Below are 22,500 nucleotides of genomic sequence, written 5' to 3'. Positions count from 1 at the left end.
CGGAACTAAGCCACAAGGGCCAGATCTGGCCTGTATATGGCCCAGATCCGCTTGCTATCTGGGAACTTATACGGGGGAGTGCGTAGCCAGTTTAGGATAGGGTACAGCCATAGAGAGAGAGAGAGAGAGAGAGAGAGAGAGAGAGAGAGAGAGACAGACTACAGCCATAAAGAGAGAGAAAGAGAGAGAGAGAGAGAGAGAGACAGACTACAGCCATAAAGAGAGAGAGAGTGAGAGAGAGAGACAGACTCCAGCCATAAAGAGAGAGAGAGAGAGAGAGAGAGAGAGAACTGAGAGTTGTGTGTAAGAGGAGGAGCTAGATTTGACAGGCTTGTGTTCTGTGTTCTGATGGTCCAGTGTGGGTACCAGCGGGCTCAAGTGTGATCTGTGTGTTGGTCCTGCAGGCGAGGAGGGGAAGATGGCCCATCGACACGTGGAGTCGTCTCAGGACAACATGCCCCGCCTCTTCAATCCTGGCAGCATGGCCAGCACCGCCTTCTAACACACCTCGCCCATGTCTACACACACACACACACACACACACACCACTGGTATCTGTTGTCTACACTGCAGGATCATGACCATGAAACACACACACATGCAAATACACTGTTAAAACTCCTGAAAGCTAGACACACACACACACACATGCAAATACACTGTTAAAACTCCAGGAAGCTAGACACCCACGCACACACACACACACACACACATGCAAATACACTGTTAAAACTCCAGGAAGCTAGACACACACAAACACCCTGCTGAACCCAACGTCCATACCACACACACACTGCGGGTGTATGAATTATGTGAAGACTACTTGAGGATGACTGTGAGGTCTGCCTTAGAGAGAGGCCTCCTCCTCCTCCTCTTCCTCACCCACCATGGACTGACACAGCTACACTGGGAGGGATGAGGGGAGGAAGGGATGACCAGAGGAGCTCATCCCCTCCGTCAGGTCGTATGACATGAATAGAACAAACCGAGAGGTGACTAGAGGAGGCGGGGCTCTTCTCTGGGCAGGGAAACACACTTCTCGACCCGCCGAGTTTGTGATGAAGCTGATTAACGTCGGAGCGAGAGTGACCCCAGCATGTGATTGGATGAGCCGCCTGTCAGTCATGAGTGACCGGGTTGGAGATGGACTGTGATTGGAGGAGCACTACTGGAGGATGCTCACCCATATACTGTGATCGGTGGAGCAGCTCTCACCAGGAGAAAGTTGCCATGACGCCGTGTCTGGCCAGACCATGCCGTGCCATCATTCCATACTACCACTCTATATTCTTATATACTCCACTGGAAGTGTACATGTTATATCATTGTATTGTAACTCAGTTGGCAGTGTTAGAACAATCTATATTACTATGTTTTTTTGAGTGCTGATGTCTCCCTTGCTGGTGGTGATGATGATGATAATGACAAAGAAGAAGACTGTCTCTGCTGTCAGGCTGGGGGAGGGGCCTCTCTCTTATCATCTCTGACGACACGCCTTCCTTAAAGCCTGGCGGTGGTGCTGGGCCTTTCTGGAGCAGACGAGGCCACTTCAGGTCTCACCTGATTGGAGGACCATAATACAGTGAGATTCCAGGGGGAGTACTAGGATGACAGGCTAGTGAACTAGTGTCCAGGGGGAGGGGACCTATGCTGATAGACTAGTGTGTCCATGGGGTGTAAATCTGCCGGACCTTCCCCTAGTCTCTCCGGGACTGCATAGCAGTGTAGTTGAGAGAGGTGCATGCAGTATACTGGCTGAATTTTTCTGTGGACAGGCCCAATTGAGTATACTCACTTCTTTATTGCATTGTCTCAATAGATGATGGAAAAAACTGTACTGTTGCAAAAGGAGTGTATATCCACTTCTTCAGTCATCACTACACCACTGATTCAGAGCGACAGCAAAGTAGTTCAGCTGAGAGTAGTAGCCTACAGGCTAGTGTTAGTTATGTTTGTGCTACACAGCACAGCTCTGGTAGGGTTTCTTTAGTGTCTAAGTGCCTCAAGCTCTGGTGCAGAGCCAGTTAATGACACCCCAGATCGCAAGCGGATCTGGGCCATATATGGGCCGGAACCAAGCCATAAGTGCCAGATCTGGCCTGTATATGGCCCAGATCCACTTGCTATCTGGGACATATAGAGAAGAGATATCTTTATTTAAGAATGAAGAGATGCAGTGCATAGCCTACAGGTAAAAACACTGCAGCAAAATATATTTTCCTTATGATTCAGATTGTGCATTAAAATAACTGATTTTCTTTTGATTTTTTTTTCTATAAAGTATATTGCCTGGTAATTCATCTTGCCTGGCATCAAATGTAAACAAATTATTATTAAAAATGTGTTTAAAATTATGTTTCCTGTATCCCTGATATTTTGATAAGAGATGATGAAATGATGATGCGCCATAGTGTTTGAAACACAATCCAACACTATTACCATACTGTACTAGCCTGTAATTCTGCTTGGTGCAACATTTCCAAACACATTTTTTCACCATCATAACATCTATGCATTATATGAAGTCACTTGCACTGTAAACTTAAGACTCCTGTGTCCCAGATATTTTGATAAGAGGAAATGATGATGCGCCATAGTGTTTGAAACACAATCCAACACTATTACCATACTGTACTAGCCTGTAATTCTGCTTGGTGCAACATTTCCAAACACATTTTTTCAACATCATAACATCTATGCATTATATGAAGTCACTTGCACTGTAAACTTAAGACAATTAGCTCAAATGCATATATATTCACACTAGTTTTATTGACTTTCTCAGACTGACAGACTAAAGATTAGGGACATTGCTCCAGGCCAGGGTGAGGTTTAACGATCTACAATGTATTCAAACCGTCTATTCTAACGGGGCGCCCCATCTGGCCAATAGCAGTGTCTACACCCACTTCCACACCACCCCCCAGCGCCGCACAGGCGCACTGCCGCCACAAGGCCACCATTTTGTGCGGAGTCCACTCTTGCAAAAGCGGGAGAGGATTAAAACGGACGGAGAAGGGTGCTTTCCTAAACTGTCTCGGCCAAATTGAAGAACAGACTCTGGGCTTTCTGTCGAGTTCAACGCGGCAATAATCAGAGTGAAACAGGTAAACCAGCGCTACTTTCCCCGAGCAGGGGGAGTTTTGCAGGAGCTTTATTCGGCCTCTAGGTGTCACGATGGGGCTCCCGGTCCAGGCGGCTCACGGGGGTGTTTGTCTCCCTCTATCGTTATTGAAAAATCATCAAAAAACTGTTATAACCCAGAAGTTCCATGAAATGCACTTATAACGAGTCTTTAAAAGCGATATTAGCTGGTATGTCGTCGAGGATGGGTTACTCTAGAGTTGATCGTTTTGGTCGAGTGTTTTAGGCCAGGCGTCCATTTTCTCTCTGTTCTTTGTTTCCTGTCATTTAGCGAGCTAGCAGCCCAGCTAACCTGAACCAGGCAGTGAGGCAGACTGCTGAGAAACTCCAGGCTCGATACGTTAGCAAACTAACGTCAGATAGCTAGCTAGCCAAATTAGTCTGGCCAAAAATAATACACATTTTCCCAAATATGTGCCTAAAAGCCACTAGATAACACCTATTGAATGTTTCAGCATTGATGCATTTGTTTTTTTTCACAACAACGCACCAATAAAGTGTAATTTATAGCCAGCATGACACTAGCTAGTTAGCCAACGTCAGCATTCAACCAGCCCTCTAGCCAGTGAGTTGAGTCCTGGGCCCGTCCATCCGCTCACAGAGCAACTTATAAAGAAATAGGTTGTCTAAACGTCGTTTTGCATTCGTACCCAGCTTGTTAGCCGATTAACCAGAATTTACGTGATATTTTCTCCATTTGTGGAATGGCTAGCTTGCCGTGGTAGCCCAACCTAGCTCGCTAGATCACGTTAGCTCGTTGCGCACACCGAAATCACGAGCCGCGTGCTCCGAAACCCTCCTCCGTCCCTCGCCTCCGGTATTCCGGTTCTCTCGAGCCTTTCTAGAAGGTATTAACCATTCTAGAAGGTTTTATATCTAGAAGGTTTTATATCTAAGTGCCGTTATCCGCGCGTCCGACCCGAGGTGCTGCCATTGCCCGCTGTCCCGTTCTGAGCCCACCTTGAGCTCCAGCGGCAGAAGGCAGAGAACAGCAGAGAGCTCCCTCTACAACTCGGTTGGTAGAGGTACATAAACAGTAGCGACTGCTACTAGCTATTGCATGTGAACTGTCAAAATCATGTCCCCTTCGCCGTGATACAATAGCTATAACCTTCTAATCTATAGTCAACAATAATCACCAGACACCATTTTTCATGTTACGCAGGGCCAGTTATCCCTCCTACATGCTTAGAAACACTGCCCAAATGTGCCCTCAGCTTATATTGTGTTCACACAGTTCTGATGTATGTGTTTGTGTAGTCCCCCTGCAGGTGTGAGTCAGGTATCAATCAGAGCAGTTGTGTCTCAGTGTGCGCACCTCTGGCCGATTTAGAGGACAGGTGCGTTTGGTCCACCTGAGAATCAGAGACTGAGGAAAGGACAGCCAGGTGTGAGGAGATGAAGTTCTACTTCCTGGTGAGGAAGGGTAACCAGGGCCCAGTACACCGCCACATGTTCCATAACGACGCTTCCTGTTCTGGACATCAGATAGACACCTGATAAGAGTCATATAACCATGTTATAACCCCACATACAGGCAGCATCATCATATTGAATTATTCTGGTAGAATAGGGGAATTCAAACAGATGGAAGGAGCGTGGACAACGCAGACGGACTGTCATGGCCGCTCCCGCTCTGACTCGTGACTGACGGGCTTCTCGTGGTTCCCCAGGTGTTGCCCATGGACGGGGTGCCGACAGACTCGGTGGTGGTGGTGGAGGACGGGGCCGGCGAGGCCTACAAGGCCAAGGACTGCAGCTCCTACCCCGGGGTGGTGGAGGAGGAGGAGTCGGAGTCCATGGTGGTGGTGGCTGACCTCCTGCAGCAGGCGGCCGAGGCCGGCGGGGTGGTGGAGGAGGCCGGGGGAGGGGCCGAGCACGCGGAGGTGGAGGCCCAGGCCCAGCTGATGGAGGCCGGGGTGGTGGGGGTGGTCGGCGGGGGGGTGGAGATGTTGGTGATGGAGTCCCTGGACCCCACCCTGCTGCAGATGAAGACCGAGGTGATGGAGTCTTTGGACCCCACCCTCCTGCAGATGAAGACCGAGGTGATGGAGGCGGCGGTGGGCGGGGCTGTGCCGGGCTCCGCCCACCAGGCGACCGTGACGACCATTGACCAGACGCAGATCATCACGCTGCAGGTGCCTCTCTCACACACACACACAGAGCTCTGTTTTTCTTTCTCAAATACACACACACACACACGTAATAGTCTGTCTTACTAGTAATAACTGTGTTACCAGGTGGTGAATATGGAAGAACAGCAGCTAGGCCTCGGGGAGCTACAGCTGGTGCAGGTACCAGTCTCTGCTGTCCAAGTGCCCGTCTCCCAGGCGACCGTGGAGGCGCTGCAGGGTGCCTTCATAGAGACGACGGCCATGTCCAAAGATGGAGACCCTGTCATCTGCCACACCCTGCCCCTGCCTGAGGGCTTCCAGGTAAAACTACACTACCCATACTGCCACACCACCATGTCCATGCCGGAGGGAGTCCATGTACGAATTGCTCCATTTCAAGCTACTCTATTGTTTGCTTTTATGATGACTTTGGCTGGTTGGTCTAGCGGAGAAGAGTTCTTATTCGTGTGTGTGTGTTGTGTGTGTGTGTGTGTGTGTCCAGGTGGTGAAGGTGGGGGCCAACGGGATGGTGGAGACAGTGGAGCAGGAGGAGGACCTCCAGCAGGACAACCAGGCCGTCCTCCAGATGGCCCAGGGAGAGGAGGACGCCTCCGAGGCCCAGACAGAGGACCCGTCCTGGTCCAAGGACCCCGACTACCAGCCCCACACCATCAAGAAGAGCAAGAAAGGCAAGAAGAGCCGCCTGCGCTACAACACGGAGGGGGACAGGGACATGGACGTCTCGGTGTACGACTTCGAGGAGGAGCAGCAGGAGGGCCAGCTGTCCGAGGTCAACGCCGAGAAGGTGGTGGGCAACATGAAGCCCCCTAAGCCCACCAAGATCAAGAAGAAAGGTGAGCCCCCCCCCCCACGACCTTTGCCCCCGACCCTCTAGGTCTCGTTAGACGTGAGAAGATGAGTTAACACGCAGACAGACTCTCGCTTCATAAGGATGGTTTGACCACTGTCTATGTGTGTGTGTGTCTGTGTGTGTGTGTCTGTGTGTGTGTGTGTGTGTGTGTGTGTGTGTTCTCCTCCAGGGGTGAAGAAGACGTTCCAGTGTGAGCTGTGTAGCTACACCTGTCCCCGACGCTCCAACCTGGACCGTCACATGAAGAGCCACACGGACGAGAGGCCGCACAAGTGTCACCTGTGTGGGCGCGCCTTTAGGACCGTCACTCTGCTGAGGAACCACCTCAACACACACACGGGTACGCACACACACACACACACAGAGGAACGTGTATATACACACACACAGACACAGAGACAACAGTGTGTGGTCATGTCCTCGTCCCCCTCCTGTCTCCGTAGGAACCAGACCCCACAAGTGTCAGGACTGCGACATGGCGTTCGTGACCAGCGGCGAGCTGGTGCGGCATCGGCGCTACAAACACACCCACGAGAAGCCCTTCAAGTGCTCCATGTGTGACTACGCTAGCGTGGAGGTGGGTGCCCCCCCCGCCCTCCCCCGGGTGGTACCATGTGTGTGATCTGACCACGCTGGATGTGCTTGATCTGACCGTGTGTGTGTGTGTGTGTGCGCGTGTGTGTGTGCGCGTGTGTGCGTGCGTGTGTGTGTGCGTGCGTGTGTGTGTGCGTGTGTGTGTGCGTGTGTGTGTGCGTGTGTGTGTGCGTGTGTGTGTGCGTGTGTGTGTGCGTGTGTGTGCGTGCGTGTGTGCGTGCGCGTGCGTGTGTGTGTGTGTGTGTGTGTGTGTGTCAGGTCAGCAAGCTGAAGCGCCACATTCGGTCCCACACGGGGGAGCGTCCATTCCAGTGCAGCCTGTGTTCCTACGCCAGCAGAGACACGTACAAGCTGAAGAGACACATGAGGACACACTCCGGTAAGCACCCTCTTGTACTCGGCTATTCATTTAACCCTCACTCTGTGTTACCTGTCTAGCTTCTGTGTTGGGAAACGGGGTTCAGGCGAACCCAACACGGCTACATTCGAACCGTAGTCGGATCTCTAAGGCAGAGGACTGCAGGTTATCAGGTTGTGTCACGCCGCGAGATCTCTGGGAAAGTAGTGCCCGCATCAGCCAGCGTCCAGTAGGTCTCCTGCGTTAACGCGTCTCCCCTCCCCACCCAGGTGAGAAGCCGTACGAGTGCTACATCTGCCACGCCCGCTTCACCCAGAGCGGAACCATGAAGATGCACATACTGCAGAAGCACACGGAGAACGTCGCCAAGTTCCACTGCCCGCACTGCGACACCGTCATCGCCCGCAAGAGTGACCTGGGTAACATACCAACCCTAACCCCAGACACTAGCCCCCTACTAACCCTAACCCCCAAACACTAGCCCCCTACTAACCCTAACCCCCAGACACTAGCCCCCTACTAACCCTAACCCCCAGACACTAGCCCCCTACTAACCCTAACCCCCAAACACTAGCCCCCTACTGACCCTAACCCCCAAACACTAGCCCCCTACTAACCCTAACCCCCAAACACTAGCACCCTACTAACCCTAACCCCCAAACACTAGCCCCCTACTAACCCTAACTCCCAGACACTAGCCCCCTACTAACCCTAACCCCCAGACACTAGCCCCCTACTAACCCTAACCCCCAAACACTAGCACCCTACTAACCCTAACCCCCAGACACTAGCCCCCTACTAACCCTAACCCCCAAACACTAGCACCCTACTAACCCTAACCCCCAGACACTAGCCCCCTACTAACCCTAACCCTGGGTAACAACCCTAACCCCAGACACTAGCACCCTACTAACCCTAACCCCCAAACACTAGCACCCTACTAACCCTAACCCCCAAACACTAGCACCCTACTAACCCTAACCCTGGGTAACATACCAACCCTAACCCTTAACCCCCCCCCAACAAGCACAACACATTATCAGTCTGTTATAACGCATGTTCTCACGTATCCATCTCCCTTCCTTCCTTCCTCTCTCTCTCTCTCTCTCTCTCTCTCTCCCCGTCTCCGCCGCCCCCTCCTTCCTCCAGGGGTGCACCTGAGGAAGCAGCACTCGTTCATCGAGCAGGGCAGGAAGTGCCGCTACTGCGACGCCGTGTTCCACGAGCGCTACGCCCTCATCCAGCACCAGAAGTCCCACAAGAACGAGAAACGCTTCAAATGTGAAATGTGTGACTACTGCTGCAGACAAGTAGGGGGTTTGCGTTGTTTGTGCGCCTGCGCACGAGAGACTGAGTGTTTTGTCTGTATTGTCGTTCCTGTTGTCTTGACCAATTTGTTGTTGTTGTCGTTTACCAGGAGCGCCACATGGTGATGCACAAGCGCACCCACACAGGAGAGAAGCCGTACGCGTGCAGCCAGTGTGAGAAGACGTTCAGACAGAAGCAGCTGCTGGACATGCACTTCAAACGCTACCACGACCCCAACTTCATCCCCACCGCCTTCGTCTGCCCCAAATGTAGCAAGACCTTCACCCGCAGGGTGAGGCTCACACACACACACACACACACGAATGCGCACGCACACATTCACCATAACATGACACACACACGGCCTGATTCTCATACAGAGTGTGTGTGTGTGTGTGTGTTGCCCCATCTAGAACACCATGGCCAAACATTCGGAGAACTGTAACGGGGACCCGGGGGAGGAGGGGGAGAACGGATCCCCCCCGCCCCCCAAGAAGGGACGCGGGAGGGGGAGGAAGAGGAAGATGCGCCCCAGGCGGGACGACGACGAAGACAGCGGTAAGAGACCCTCTCGGGGGGGTTGGCTGGTAGGGCTTGTTTTAAAAAAAAAAAAAAAACTGAATGGAAACTGAATCCCAAAATCAATCTTTTATTTAATTGATGAATGAATAAATGAAGGAATGAATAGTTCATTAATTCATTCAATGATTCATTCATTCATTCATTTTTGGAAATCAGTATCGATACCCAGCCCTAGTATTGATGTGTTGCATAACTTGGCAGTCATGTAATTAAGGTTACAGCTAAAAAAAAAAAAAAAAACGGGTTTTAGTAACAATAACCAAATCGATATTGAATCGAATCGAATTGAATCGTGATAATCGATTCTGAACCTTGTGAATCGGAATCGAATCGATTCTTGAAATTCGATTCGATACCCAGCCCTATTGGCCGGGCCTCGGTCTGGGAGAGTGCGGCGGACAGCCCCGCCTCTGTCCTGTCCGCTCGTCCATGTCAGATAGTATCAGAGGAGAAGGGATGCAGAGGAGAGCAGGTGTGAGAAGGTGTGTTGCGCGGATCATGTTTCCTGATGGCTGAAAACGGAGAGACTCAGAAAGAGTTTCTTCCCCCAGGCCATCTGGTACCTAAATGGCACTGACTAAGCACTTTTTGTTCTCCGAGTAACAGCACTTTATATTTCTTTTGAATTGAAACAACCCTCTGACATCATGAATGTATATTGTTTCTGTCTGTTGTTGCTTTTGTCTGTCGTTGTGTCAGATTTGTTGTGTATCTACTATGGAGCCGACTGTTACATTTCAATACGTTGTATTATGTGTGTGACGAATAAACTTGTCGGCTCCTCCCCCAGAAGATCAGGCGGAGGCGGAGCTTGACGATGACGACGACGACGAGCTGGACTACGACGAGGCCGCCGTGCTGCAGGAGGAGGAGGAGCCAGAGATGGAGCTGGATCAGGCCCCTCCCACCGTCCCCGTCCCTGTCCCCGAGGAGCCTCCGGTCAAGAGGAAGCGTGGCCGCCCCCCCAAGAACGCCCCCAAGCCCGCCCCGCCCCCCAAACCCGCCACCCCGGCCAAGACGGCCAGAGCCTCCACCAGAGTCTCTCACGGTGAGGAGTAGGGCTGCACGATTATGACAAAAGATATTAATTGCGATTATTTGCTTCAAAATGGTAATTGCGATTAATAATTGCGATTAATATTTAATATATAATATTAATATATAATAACCAAAATGCTCCCAGTACCTGTCAATAGTCTCAACAGTCTAGAGGTGCTTTTAGGGGGCGGCTGTAGCTCAGTTGGTAGAGTGGGTCGTTCAATGATCGAAGGGTCAGTGGTTCGAATCCCAGCTCCGACTGTCCACATGTCGGAAGTGTCCTTGAGCAAATCACCTAACCCCAAATTGCTCCCAATGAGCAGGTTAGCACCTTGCATGGCAGCTACCGCCATTGGTGTGTGAATGTGTGTGAATGGGTGAATGAGAGGCCATTGTAAAGCGCTTTGAGTGCCGCTAAGGTGGAAAAGCGCTATATAAGTGCAGTCTATTTACCATTTAGAGTCTAGAGGAGTTGTTTGTCCATTTGTGGGCTTCTAACAGCTCCTCTCTCTCTCCTCGTCCCCCCTCAGCCACAGCCATCATCCAGGTGGAGGACGAGAGCACGGGCGCGGTGGAGAACATCATCGTGAAGAAGGAGGACGGCCCGGAGGTCGAGGCGCCTGAGGTGGCGGCCTCGGAGCAGGAGGAGGCCACGCCCGAGGAGGTGGTGGTGGAGACGGTGGAGATGGCGGTGGTGGGGGAGGAGTCGGCAGCCAACGGTGACCTGACCCCAGAGATGATCCTGAGCATGATGGACCGGTGAGGGGAAGGAGGACCGACCAAACCCCCCTCCCTCACCCGCCCCCTTCCACTGCAGACAGGCTTAGAGTCACCCCCCCCCCCTATTTTAGGCTGACCCCCACTCCGCCATGACTGATTCTTCCTTCTGCTGACCACACCCCCACACTTCTACACTCTTCTCTGCTGCGTCTCTTATTCATATTCTGACTTCTGACCACCAATCACTGGCTCGGTTTCTGCTGCTGCTGTTTTTTTTGGTGTTTTTTTATTTCCAGCCAAACTGACGTTCTGCCTTGTCCCCCATCCTGTGTGTCCATGGTCACGGTTCACGCTCAGGCTCCAGGAGATATGGAGGTTTTGATCAGACACAGACTAGAATCTAATCTACTAACTAATCCGGTGTTAGAACAGCAGTCCACTGATGTCGGTGCATGGGGGGGAAAGGGAAATACCCCATTCATACCCACTCTAGTTCACACAGCTAGTTAGTTCCTCTCAAACCCATGGTTCTCTTAAACCTGCCTACGGGGATCCTGGCCTGGGCAGCTCTGCCCCAGCTTTGTGATCTCCAACCCGCTAGAACGTTCTGTTTTCTCTAGAGTTTCTATCTAGAAAGTTTGTCCCGAGCGTTCTCCACATGTTCTAAAACCAACTCCTGTTTGATAACTTTTATTGATTGATTATTGATTACTCAAACTCATTGATTACTCATTGATTAGTCCCTCTCCAAGTCTCAGATTATGAATTGAGGGTTCAGATTACCCATCAGATTATCAGGTTGGGGATTGTGACATCCATTCATTGATCCATTCATTTATTAATTTTTGAAAGACAACTGTTTTGTTGTATAAAAGCTAATCCTGATTGGTTTTGCTTGTAAATAATTATTTTTGTTTTATTACGAACATTTTAATCTGTTTTCTAGCAATGTAAAGAGCTGTGAGACATAGAAGGGGTGTGATAAGGGTGTGTGTATGCTAGCTTGGATAGGAGTGGGTGCTAAGTGGGAAGCCGGTAGCCTATGTAGCCATGGACGAATTAAACTAAGGATGAGATTCAAAGATGGCAGCCCATTCATTCCAATGAAAGTTCATCGCATAGCCGACAAGGTTCCTACAACGCCTACTTCTGTGGGCCACAGAGCACCTGCCCAGTAGTGTTCTTGCCTTGCCCATCTCTTCTTCCCATAGAGATACATGGGAAAGAAATGGCTCTAAAACCCTTAGTGGCTTATAAAGAAAAATTGACCCAATGATTTAAAACTAAAAAATAATAGATAATAAGAGATATTTTTGTTTTTCAGATACCCAGATAATTTTTTCAGAGTTTCTTTCTCCTTGTATGTCTAGAAAAAAGTATTATTGTCACCCATGGCTTTATGTGACTTGCAATACTGAGCTTGGCCACTATGCCAAAATCACGTCGCGGCATAGAGCTGTTCCTGGGGGCTTGTATGCGGTCTGTATTACTAGTGCAGTGCCCGTTCAGAGCCCCCGTCTGTTCAAAACATGCCGATCGCCCATCCAAAGAACTTCACACTCGATATGCATTTGCCCATTCATTGCGTACGCCTGTTCAAAACGTGCCTGTTTGGAGCGCTATAGATGTGTTTTGTGGGCGGAGCTAAACTAGTAGCAGAAAGTGACAGCAGTGTCAATTGATCACATAGGAATATGGATCATCCGGATGCCTTCTACAATTATTTTAATGGTTTGCCAGCAGAAGACGGGCTGTTTTATACTAATAAGCTAAGCCTTAGTAATGGGGTGAGGGGCAAGTGTTTTACCCCAGAAAGGGGGAGATTAAGTGAAATACAGTTGACACACAGGGTTACTGCTTGTAACTGAATCACCTTTATGAAAAAATACAAAATGTAAACACATTACACTGTACATCTTCATTTCAGTTTCTCTTTCATATTACGTAACCACTATAACTGGTATAAAGGCATTACTATTATAAACATAACTCTTTCATGAAAAACACGTTGCCATTCACACAACTCAGCATGTTGGCTACCCATGTCTCCCAAGTAACAATTGCTGCAATTTTCAATGCAAATGAACTGCTGGCGTTGCCAAGGCCTCACAGGTCGTTAGATGGCTGTTAGCTTCGTTAGCTCAGAATAAGCGTAATTTTTTATATACTTACAATCAGTAGTGTGGTCGAGGGTATACAGATTACCCACTTTATCCAAACCCACTTCTTCAGTCACCACTACGTCACTGCTTACAGTCACATTATGAACCTATTCATTAAAAGAAACATTCCATACCAAGTTAGCGTATTATCTGTTCCCCGGCTTCCCCACAATATAGCAAATACACACAAATTATAGACAGTTTTTGTAACCCTAAATGGGCAGGTTTTTTTTCAGCTTTCTCAAGAACCGCTGATCCAAATAACAACACGTAGCACTTCCTTGGATCCTGAGCAATACACCTGCCGCATATCAACTTCACACAGCGCCAGGTTCTCAGGATAACCACGATGCAGACAAACAAAGAGGTGCCTGCCTTTTCAGTTAGATGACTATTGACGACAACAGCAGTTAACATCTCGACCTGGGAAGTCTGGCAGTTGGAGTGTAGCCATGTTTCAGATGCTGGTATATAGTGAACTACAGGTGGGGCTCTGAGGTAGAACCATGCCGGTGTCAAGCGAGCTCTCCTTCCACCCCGATCTCCTGTAGCCCGACGGTGGATCACATGATTCCTCCCGACCCCACCCTGCTGTAATAGTGAGAAGCTTTTGAGATCAGTGAGACTGTGAAGGTGTCGGACCGGCCCTGCTGAAAGAGGCTGCGTTCAACAGCGTCTGTTCCTGAAACGTAACCGTTGACCGCTCTGACCACGTTGAGAGAGATGGATGAGTAGAGATGGATGAGTAGAGAGGTGTGAGAGAAACTGACGTTTTTGTATAAAGTTTGTTCAACTCGTTCAAAGATAACTGCCCTTTCACACATCGTGAATGAAATGCAGACGGAATGACGTTCCCGCTTCCTCTATGGAATTATTCAAATTAAATTGCTTTTTGTGAAGCTCTTATGATACAATACTCGGTTGATGCATTTTTGTACCTTATTGTTCTGTGTGACTGCCCATTGTTCAGAGGCCAGCGTGGAGCAGGATGGAGAGAGATGTTTGACTGCTCTCTCTCTCAATGCATCCTCTTTCCTTCCTCTCTTCCTGAGGGCTGATCTAACGTGATTGGACAGTGAAAGCTATTGCTCCTCCAAGGGAGGGTGAGTGGAGGGAAGGTTTGGGGCTGAGATGGAAGCCATGCTGGTCCAAAGGATGTATCACTGTACAGCTAATAAAACATATTGGCCTAATTGCTGTGTCTGCCTTCTTATTTCACTGTGTACTGTCCATGAGAACTGAACCAGGGTGGATTTATAATCCTTATCAACCACACTGCAAAATTCTGCATCGATTATCTAATTGTTTTTTAATGTAATTTTTGTTTATTGAATATTCTACGATGATGCCTCTTACATGTACATGATACTGCAAACACTACAGTAACCATGGAGACGGGACCACAGTGAGATGTGTAACGCAACGTACAGGAGACTGACTGGTATGAGAGCAGGAAGATGCATCCAGTTGATGTTACAGTACGTCTACTGTATTTACAGCGACACGTGCAGTGGCGGACCGTGTCGGGGCGAGGGCAGACGAGAGAGGTTGGGGTTAAGAGTGCTGGCACAGCGTAGATGAGGTGTGGAGATAGGTCTGCCTATGCGAGATACGGGTTAGAGCGTCTGCGTCATTAGCTGACTGTGAGATGCCTGTTCGATATTTGCTTTAGGTGAGAGGATGTTACCAAGGTGACAGGGCTGAGACTTCCTGTCTGCTCTGGTGGTTTCACTTTGACTGGCTCACAGCAGCGGTAGCAGGATGTGTGTGTGTGTGTGTGTGTGTGTGTGTGTGTGTGCCACCATGTGCTCTAGTACCTCCAGCACCACCACACCTCAGCAGCCTGTGCAGAGCGCGTAGCGGCTCTCTCATGCTTCCATAACTGCTGCTGCTGTCTCTCCTCTCCAACTCCGCTCTCCTGACCTCTGCATCATGGCCTCCAACTCTGGGATCTCCTACACCCTGAAAGGTACGGTGCAGCGTTCCACTCCGTTCACTGAACAGAGCCTGGGGGCGTCTCCCCGGGTTACTGCTTAGCCGAGGTGTTGAGGTGTGTGTGAGATTGTGTTGAGGTCCGTGTTGAGGTCCGTGTTGAGGTCTGTGCTGAGGTCTGCGTGCGGCCACGCTCACTTCTGCTTGACTTGCTGTCTTCGATAACCTCCTCGTTAAGACAAAGTCAAGGAAAGATCATGCGACCGGCGACCTCATAATGAAGACGACTGATTCTGTCATGTCTTTTAATCCTCCTGTTTCTCTCGTTAATCTGATCCTCCTCCTCTCTCTCCTCCTCTCTCCCTCTCCTCTTCTCCTCCTCTCCCCCTCTCCTCCTCTCTCCCTCTCCCCCTCTCCTCCTCTCACCCTCTCCTCCTCTCCCCCTCTCCTCCTCTCACCCTCTCCCCCTCTCCTCCTCTCTCCCTCTCCTCCTCTCTCCCTCTCCTCCTCTCACCCTCTCCTCTCCCCCGTGGTTCTGGGGAGCAGAGCAGGTCCGGGAGCTGCTGAAGCCACAGCGGGTGTGTCTGATGAGGCAGGTCCATCAGAACCAAGTCAGGAGCAGGCCGGAGCCACGGCTGCTGGTGTGTATGGAGGAATTCTGCGTGTATAGGCCCGGTTCTCTGGGTCTACCGGACCTCTTACAGATCTAGCGGTCCAATTGGACCTTGCACTCTGTTTTGAAATGCTTTTTTAATGAGGTTGCTGTTCTATGGTTAGAGATTTTCCAGAACCAACCCGCTCTGGTGTGACTGTAGTTACCAGGGTTTCCCTGCAGATGGAGGTCTGACTCAAGCCCTAGACACCTCTGACGTCACAGCGACACATTCTCCAGCTGGTCTGGTGCTTGTTGTTGACTGTTTTGTTGTTGTTTGTTTGTTTGTTTATTGTGTGTTCATACCCTATAGGTGATGAGTCTGTGGAGGGCCTATCTGGTCCTTAGCAAGCAACCTGTCAAGGTAAGCACTTTTATTACACACACACAGCTTGAGAGTAGGCTGTGTGTGTGTGTGTGTGTGTGTGTGTGTGTGTGTGTGTGTGTGTGTGTGTGTGTGTGTGTGTGTGTGCGTGCGCGTGTGTGCGTGTGCGTGTGTGGGTGGGTTATGTGTGGGTGGGTGTCTGTGTTTGTGTGTGCACATGTGCACTTCAATGTGCACTGTGTGTGTGTGCGTGCGTGTGTGTGTGTGTGCGTGGGTGTGGGTGTGGGTGCGTGTGAGTTCTGGCCCGATATTGTATCTCGGAGGAGACAGGGGAACAATAGAAGAATGAGGAAGTACTGTACAGTAGGTATTACAGTAGGTAGTACAGAAGGTAGTCCATCCTATCAGGAGCCGGCCAGACCTGGGTATCTCCCAGGGGCCAGACCTGGGTATCTCCCAGGGGCCAGACCTGGGTATCTCCCAGGGGCCAGACCTGGGTATCTCCCAGGGGCCAGACCTGCGTATCTCCCAGGGGCCAGACCTGGGTATCTCCCAGGGGCCAGACCTGGGTATCTCCCAGGGGCCAGACCTGCGTATCTCCCAGGGGCCAGAGCTGGGTATCTCCCAGGGGCCAGAGCTAACACTGCCTTGACACTGCAAACACAGACCTGGAGACTCAGGGTCAGGTACTAATTAACTACTGGGTCCCTTACTCTTTCTCTTTCCAACCCCCCAAACACACACACACACACACACATACACATAAGCAAACATAAGCACTCAGTCACCTACACAAGTGTACACGCGCGCAAACACACACCACAAACACTTCCCCTGGTGGTAGACGTCATCATGAGAAATCTTATCTTGTTTCCAGTCTCGTTGGAGTTGTAGCTCCTGGTTGCACCGATAGATACTGGCCCTCAGTCACTCTGTCTGGCTACTACTGCATGTTCATACTCAATCTCTCTCTCTCACTCCCACCTCTCTCTCTCACTCCCACCTCTCTCTCTCTCTCTCTCGCGCGCTCTCTCTGTCTCTCTCGCACACACACATTTATTAACCAGTCAGCCAGCCACTGTCGGCATGCTAATGTGTAGTCAGTCTGACCAAGTAGTTTGTGTGGTCTAACATTACCTGCAGGTAGAGAGTTCCTTCAACTACCTCAACATCAGTTCCATCAACATCCAAAGCCTCAGCCAGGTAACTGTCTGTCTGTCTGTCTGTCTGTCTGTCTGTCTGTCTGTCTGTCTGTCTGTCTGTCTGTCTGTCTGTCTGTCTGTCTGTCTGTCTATCTATCTATCTATCTATCTATCTATCTATCTATCTATCTATCTATCTATCTATCTATCTATCTATCTATCTGTCTGTCTGTCTGTCTGTCTGTCTGTCTGTCTGTCTGTCTGTCTCATGTTTATATCACTCTGGTGTGCATCTGGTATCTCATCATATTATCATAAACATGTTTATCTGTTCATATGTATTTTAGTTCTAGGGAGTTTTGTAAACTTCTTCTGTGTGGAAACCTGATAAACAAATTATTATGAGTTACCTCCTGCTCCCCCCTGGACCAGGCACACTAGTTGAGTCATGCAGTCTCAAAATAACATTTTTGTATCTATCCATCTGTATCTATCCTAACAGTAGTGCTTCTATGTGAAGGGATATTATTAGTTTTCTGTATGAGATGTGGAGCTCAATGAGATGGTACAGTATGGTGATGTGATGGAAAGGTTCAAGGCTTTGGTTTGTGGAGCAGTAAAGAGTCAGGGTTGCTTAGTAGTAGAGTGTGATATTATCTAGCAGAAGGGTGTGTGGGTAACTGTGAAGTTTCCATGCAGTCATCCTGTGGTCCCTCCACTCTCACATACAAAACATCCTCCACTGTTAGTTCAAGACTAGGCTGTGTCTGTGTGGTCCTCTTTGCTCAACACTCATATGTACCTCATTGGTATACACTCAGTAACATGCAGATATACAGTGCTATGAAAAAGTAAGTAAACCCCCATGAAAAGTTTTTTTTGACATATTGATATTTAATACACTATTAATATATAAAGATAATCCAGTTTACCAAATACCACAGAAAAATGTTACTTTATTCAACAAAAATCAACAGAAATATGTTTCAGAACTGCTCCAGAGTTTGAGGGCTTCCTTGTGTATGGCTTCATGTCTTCTCAAAGCATTTCCATAGGATTAAGATCTGGGTTTTGACTCGGCCATTCCAGAACCCTCTGTTTCTTCTTTTTAGCCATTCTGTTGTAGATTTGCTCAAGTGTTTTGGATCATTGCTTGATTGCACTCTTGCTCGATTTTCAGTTCAGCTTTTTGACTGATGGCCTCACGTTTTCCTCAAGTATTCCCTGGTAAAATGTGGAATTCATGGTTGACTCACAGTGATGGCAAGCTGGCCAGGCCCTAAGGCAGCAAACCATAACGCCCCAAACCATAACGCCCCAGACCATAACGCCCCAAACCATAACGCCCCAAACCATAACGCCCCAAACCATAACGCCCCAAACCATAACGCCCCAAACCATAACGCCCCAGACCATAACGCCCCAAACCATAACGCCCCAGACCATAACGCCCCAAACCATAACGCCCCAAACTATAACGCCCCAAACCATAATGCCCCAAACCATAACGCCCCAAACCATAACGCCCCAAACTATAACGCCCCAAACCATAACGCCCCAAACCATAACGCCCCAAACCATAACGCCCCAAACCATAACGCCCCAAACTATAACGCCCCAAACCATAACGCCCCAGACCATAACGCCCCAAACCATAACGCCCCAGACCATAACGCCCAAACCATAACGCCCCAAACTATAACGCCCCAAACCATAACGCCCCAAACCATAACGCCCCAAACCATAACGCCCCAGACCATAACGCCCCAAACCATAACGCCCCAGACCATAACGCCCCAAACCATAACACCCCAACCATAACGCCCCAAACCATAACGCCCCAAACTATAACGCCCCAAACCATAACGCCCCAAACCATAACGCCCCAGACCATAACGCCCCAGACCATAACGCCCCAAACCATAACGCCCCAGACCATAACGCCCCAAACCATAACGTCCCAGACCATAACGCCCCAAACCATAACGCCCCAGACCATAACGCCCCAGACCATAACGCCCCAAACCATAACGCCCCAAACCATAACGCCCCAAACCATAACGCCCCAAACCATAACGCCCCAGACATAACGCCCCAAACCATAACGCCCCAAACCATAACGCCCCAAACCATAACGCCCCAAACCATAACGCCCCAACCCATAACGCCCCAAACCATAACGCCCCAAACCATAACGCCCCCTCCACCATGCTGAGGTGTGAGGACATCCTGACTCACTGTGTGTGTGTGTGTGTGTGTGTGTGTGTGTGTGTGTGTGTGTTCCAGGTGGTGATTGAGACAGACACACAGACGTTCTCTCTCAGTCTGACCAGTGTGGCAGACCTGGAAGCCATGGTCAGTCACGTGACCGCCTCGCTTAAGAAGATCTTCCCTGATTCGTCCCCAGGGTCAGCTTCATTTCCATATTGGTTCTTTTATCCACTCCATTACAGAGTGTATCATTATGACATTGTGTGTGCATGTGTGTGTATGTGTGTGTGTGTGTGTGTGTGTGTTCTGATCACAGGAAGATCCTGAAGAAAATTCCTCCAGACCTACAGGAGCGCCTATGGAACCTGGCCTCCCGTGTAGAGGAACATATTGGGGGAACACCTGGACCCTGTGGTCAGTAGAACCACAGAACCTTTAGAACCCTGCAGTCAGTAGAACCACACAATATTGCAACCTTGCAGTCCGTAGAATACATTGAAACCCTGCAGTCAGTAGAATCTTGAGCCTTAGAACACCTGATGGAACTTTCTTCAGTCTGGCCATACAGTCACTGTGTAAAACTGGCCTCAGATACAACAGCCAATACAGTTTTTAGAATAGAATTAAGCAAGTGACCATGAGAGGCAGTGGGTTACAGGGGATTTTACCACAGCTACGGGGCGTTGTTAGGCCCGACGCGATAGCGGAGCGTTTTTGTAATAGGATACGAAAAAGGTGAGGTTGCTGCGAGTGGTTGCTACACAAAGCATAGCCTACCGCTTGATTTTATCAATGGCCTCGTCAATGAGATTGACGGTGCATTAATACTAATTGTAGTATTTTACCACGGCTGCTAGCCAATCAGAATCAAGTATCCAAACTTTCCGTTGTAGAATGTGTGTTTTGAAACTACCTTCTCAGTTCTAACTGAGTTTCGTAAAAATCAGTTTGGTAGTTTTTGCGTAATCATAGTCCAAAAAATGTATGGAGGTGAATGGCCAGTCCGGCTATGTTTGGGCGGCCCGTGGACCCAACCCGTGATTCGGATCTGCTCCAAAATTTAAGAGGTTGTAAGTTCGCCCATGCTTCACCCCTCCACCGAGTTTCATGAAAATCAGTCAGGTAGTTTTTGCGTAATCCTGTTTCAAAAAATGAATGGAGGTGAATGGTCGGTTGTGTCCCGGTGGCCCATGGACCTGACCCGTACTTTGGATCTGCTCCAAAATTTAATGGGTTCAAAGTTGGACCATGCTACAACCTTCCACCAAGTTTCGTGAAAATCGGTCCATTAATTTTTGCGTAATCCTGCTAACAGACAAACGCACACACAGACGCACACCACCGAAAACATTACCTCTCGCCCTGCGCTGTCGCTGGGGCGGAGATAAAAATTTCATCATGATAAATCTTCACAACTCTAGTTTTAAACCAGAGAGACATTCTAAAAAAATGTTTTGACTGTTGTACTGTATGTGAACCCAGCTTTTGTGTGTGTGTGTGTGTGTATGTGTGTGTGTGTGTGTGTGTTCAGGAGGCTTCTCAGACACCTTTGCTGCTCTCTGTGACTTCAACGAGCTCCCCTGTAGAGAAGAGGTCCAGTGGGTGAGTACTGGGCCCGCTCTGACATCACACCTCATGGGAGAAGTCTTCTCTGAGTCACAATAACATTCTTTCTCCAGGACGTTGACAACATCTACTATGTCCACGGCTGCAAAGAGTTCAGCCTGCTGGACTTCAGTCACCTGGACAACCGAGACCTGTCCCTGGCCGTGGCCGCTCTGTCCTTCAACCAGTGGTTCACCAGGATCTCCAGCAAGGACTTCAAACTGGTACTGGCTTCTCCAGATCACTATTATGGCTACTGTGCTCTATCATAAACACTATAGAAGGAGAAATCCTTCCTATTCCATTAACCTTAACGTTGACCCTCCTCCTCAGAGTCCAGATGTGCAGCAGCAGGTGGTGTTAATGATCAACAGGTCCCCTAGTCTGGAGGAGCTGTCTCTAGAGGCCAGTGGGCTCAAGGTGTAAGTGGCTCACTCTCCTCCTCCTCCTCCTCCTCCTCCTCCTCCTCCTCCTCCTCCTCCTCCTCCTCCTCCTCCTCCTCCTATACCTCCCTCTTACACTCCTCGTTACCCTTTATTGAATATAGTTCATCTCTCTTCATTCCCCCTGTCATGAATCTCTCTCTCTCTCTCTCTCTTTCTCTTGCTAATTGTTTCTCTCTTCCAGGGATTTTGCTGTAAAGATGGCAGCTGCTCTACGAGACCACGCCTCCCCTGCCCTCCACTCCATTAACCTGTCAGCCAATCAGATTGAAGACAAAGGTGGGTACTACTAATAGGCGATCATGTTTGTTTGCCTTTGTTGATTTGGTGCTACTGTATGTCCACCAGGATTCTAGGGTCCACTAAGGGGTAAATGACTTGCCTAATAATGAATCTGCTCCTGTGTGTGTGTGTGTGTGTGTGTGTGTGTGTGTGTGTTCAGGTGTGATAGCTCTGAGTCAGGAGTTGGAGTGTCTGTCCAGAGGCCTGAGACACCTGTCTCTCTCCAGGACCAGTGTGTCTGCTAAAGGTGCAGAGGACATCATTCGTTTGTTCGTTTGTTTGTTTGTTTGTTCAGGGGACATCGTTCATTCGTTTGTTTATTCGTTCGTTCATTCGTTCAGGAGACATCATTCATTCGTCCATTCATTCGTTTATGCGTTCGTTCATTCGTTCAGGAGACATCATTCATTCGTTCATTCATTCGTTTGTTCGTTCGTTCGTTCGCTCATTCGTTCGCTCAATCGATCGTTCATTCATATCATTGTTCATGTTTTTATTCATGTTCCAGGTGTAGGTGTTCTGTCCAAGGTGCTCTTCTCCAACCCAGTGTTCTCCAGCTGTCTGACCCACCTGGACCTGTCAGACAACCCTGGAAGTCTGGCTACCGAGGACACTGAGGTACGCTGTGCGTGTGTGTGTGTGTGTGTGTGTGTGTGTGTGTGTGTGTGTGTGTGTGTGTATGTGTTGACGTGTCATGTGTTTCTTCCTGTCAGAGACTGTTCAAATTCCTGTCTCGGCCCAACTCTATATCCTACCTGGACCTGAGTGGGACTGACTGTCCCCTGGACACTGTGAGTCCCCTCTCATCCTCTCACACGGTCTCACCCCTCTCATCCTCTCACACGGTCTCACCCCTCACCCTCTCATCCTCTAACACGGTCTCACCCCTCACCCTCTAATCCTCTCACACGGTCTCACCCCTCTCATCCTCTCACACGGTCTCACCCCTCTCATCCTCTCACACGGTCTCACCCCTCTCATCCTCTCACACGGTCTCACCCCTCACCCTCTCATCCT

General features: G+C 49.6%; 3 protein-coding genes across 3 annotated transcripts in view; all 3 read left to right on the top strand.

Annotated features, from left to right (window-relative positions):
* The window catches only part of ripor1 (RHO family interacting cell polarization regulator 1), a gene marked incomplete at its 5' end in the record, with an annotated part of 26,328 nt that extends 24,270 nt beyond the window's left edge, over nucleotides 1–2,058 (top strand). The window contains one exon of the mRNA XM_084451382.1: nucleotides 405–2,058. Coding sequence (XP_084307508.1) covers nucleotides 405–502 — 98 coding nt within the window. The 3' untranslated portion in view covers nucleotides 503–2,058. The remainder of the gene's footprint in view (nucleotides 1–404) is intronic.
* A 3,046-nt stretch (nucleotides 2,059–5,104) lies between these two features.
* Nucleotides 5,105–14,049, top strand: ctcf (CCCTC-binding factor (zinc finger protein)). Its single transcript, XM_084450982.1, has 12 exons — nucleotides 5,105–5,282; nucleotides 5,385–5,579; nucleotides 5,761–6,112; nucleotides 6,299–6,469; nucleotides 6,573–6,706; nucleotides 6,982–7,102; nucleotides 7,351–7,500; nucleotides 8,231–8,391; nucleotides 8,499–8,681; nucleotides 8,803–8,947; nucleotides 9,762–10,019; nucleotides 10,540–14,049. The coding sequence occupies exons 1-12, from the start codon at nucleotides 5,133–5,135 to the stop codon at nucleotides 10,770–10,772; spliced, it is 2,253 nt and encodes a 750-aa protein (XP_084307108.1). The 5' UTR covers nucleotides 5,105–5,132; the 3' UTR covers nucleotides 10,773–14,049.
* Nucleotides 14,050–14,823: 774 nt separating this feature from the next.
* Nucleotides 14,824–22,500, top strand: part of carmil2 (capping protein regulator and myosin 1 linker 2) — a gene marked incomplete at both ends in the record, with an annotated part of 30,160 nt that continues 22,483 nt past the window's right edge. The window contains 13 exons of the mRNA XM_084451381.1: nucleotides 14,824–14,860; nucleotides 15,370–15,434; nucleotides 15,789–15,839; nucleotides 16,944–17,003; nucleotides 19,229–19,350; nucleotides 19,470–19,567; nucleotides 20,685–20,755; nucleotides 20,833–20,982; nucleotides 21,092–21,180; nucleotides 21,386–21,480; nucleotides 21,644–21,730; nucleotides 21,992–22,101; nucleotides 22,197–22,274. Of these exons, the coding sequence (XP_084307507.1) occupies nucleotides 14,824–14,860; nucleotides 15,370–15,434; nucleotides 15,789–15,839; nucleotides 16,944–17,003; nucleotides 19,229–19,350; nucleotides 19,470–19,567; nucleotides 20,685–20,755; nucleotides 20,833–20,982; nucleotides 21,092–21,180; nucleotides 21,386–21,480; nucleotides 21,644–21,730; nucleotides 21,992–22,101; nucleotides 22,197–22,274 (1,113 nt within the window). The remainder of the gene's footprint in view (nucleotides 14,861–15,369; nucleotides 15,435–15,788; nucleotides 15,840–16,943; nucleotides 17,004–19,228; nucleotides 19,351–19,469; nucleotides 19,568–20,684; nucleotides 20,756–20,832; nucleotides 20,983–21,091; nucleotides 21,181–21,385; nucleotides 21,481–21,643; nucleotides 21,731–21,991; nucleotides 22,102–22,196; nucleotides 22,275–22,500) is intronic.

This window comes from Borostomias antarcticus, assembly GCF_949987555.1.
Source record: "Borostomias antarcticus genome assembly, chromosome: 16".
NCBI classification, from domain to species: Eukaryota; Metazoa; Chordata; class Actinopteri; order Stomiiformes; family Stomiidae; genus Borostomias; species Borostomias antarcticus.
Note: the sequence above shows the minus strand (reverse complement) of the source record. Positions and strands in the feature narration are given on the sequence as shown.

Excerpts from the sequence above, each read along its gene's own strand:
- ctcf (XM_084450982.1), top strand. The coding sequence starts at position 5,133 with ATGAAGACCGAGGTGATGGAGTCTTTGGACCCCACCCTCCTGCAGATG. Across the intron at positions 6,113-6,298 it reads CACCAAGATCAAGAAGAAAG|GGGTGAAGAAGACGTTCCAG; the intron begins GTGAGCCCCCCC and ends GTTCTCCTCCAG. Across the intron at positions 6,470-6,572 it reads CCACCTCAACACACACACGG|GAACCAGACCCCACAAGTGT; the intron begins GTACGCACACAC and ends CTGTCTCCGTAG.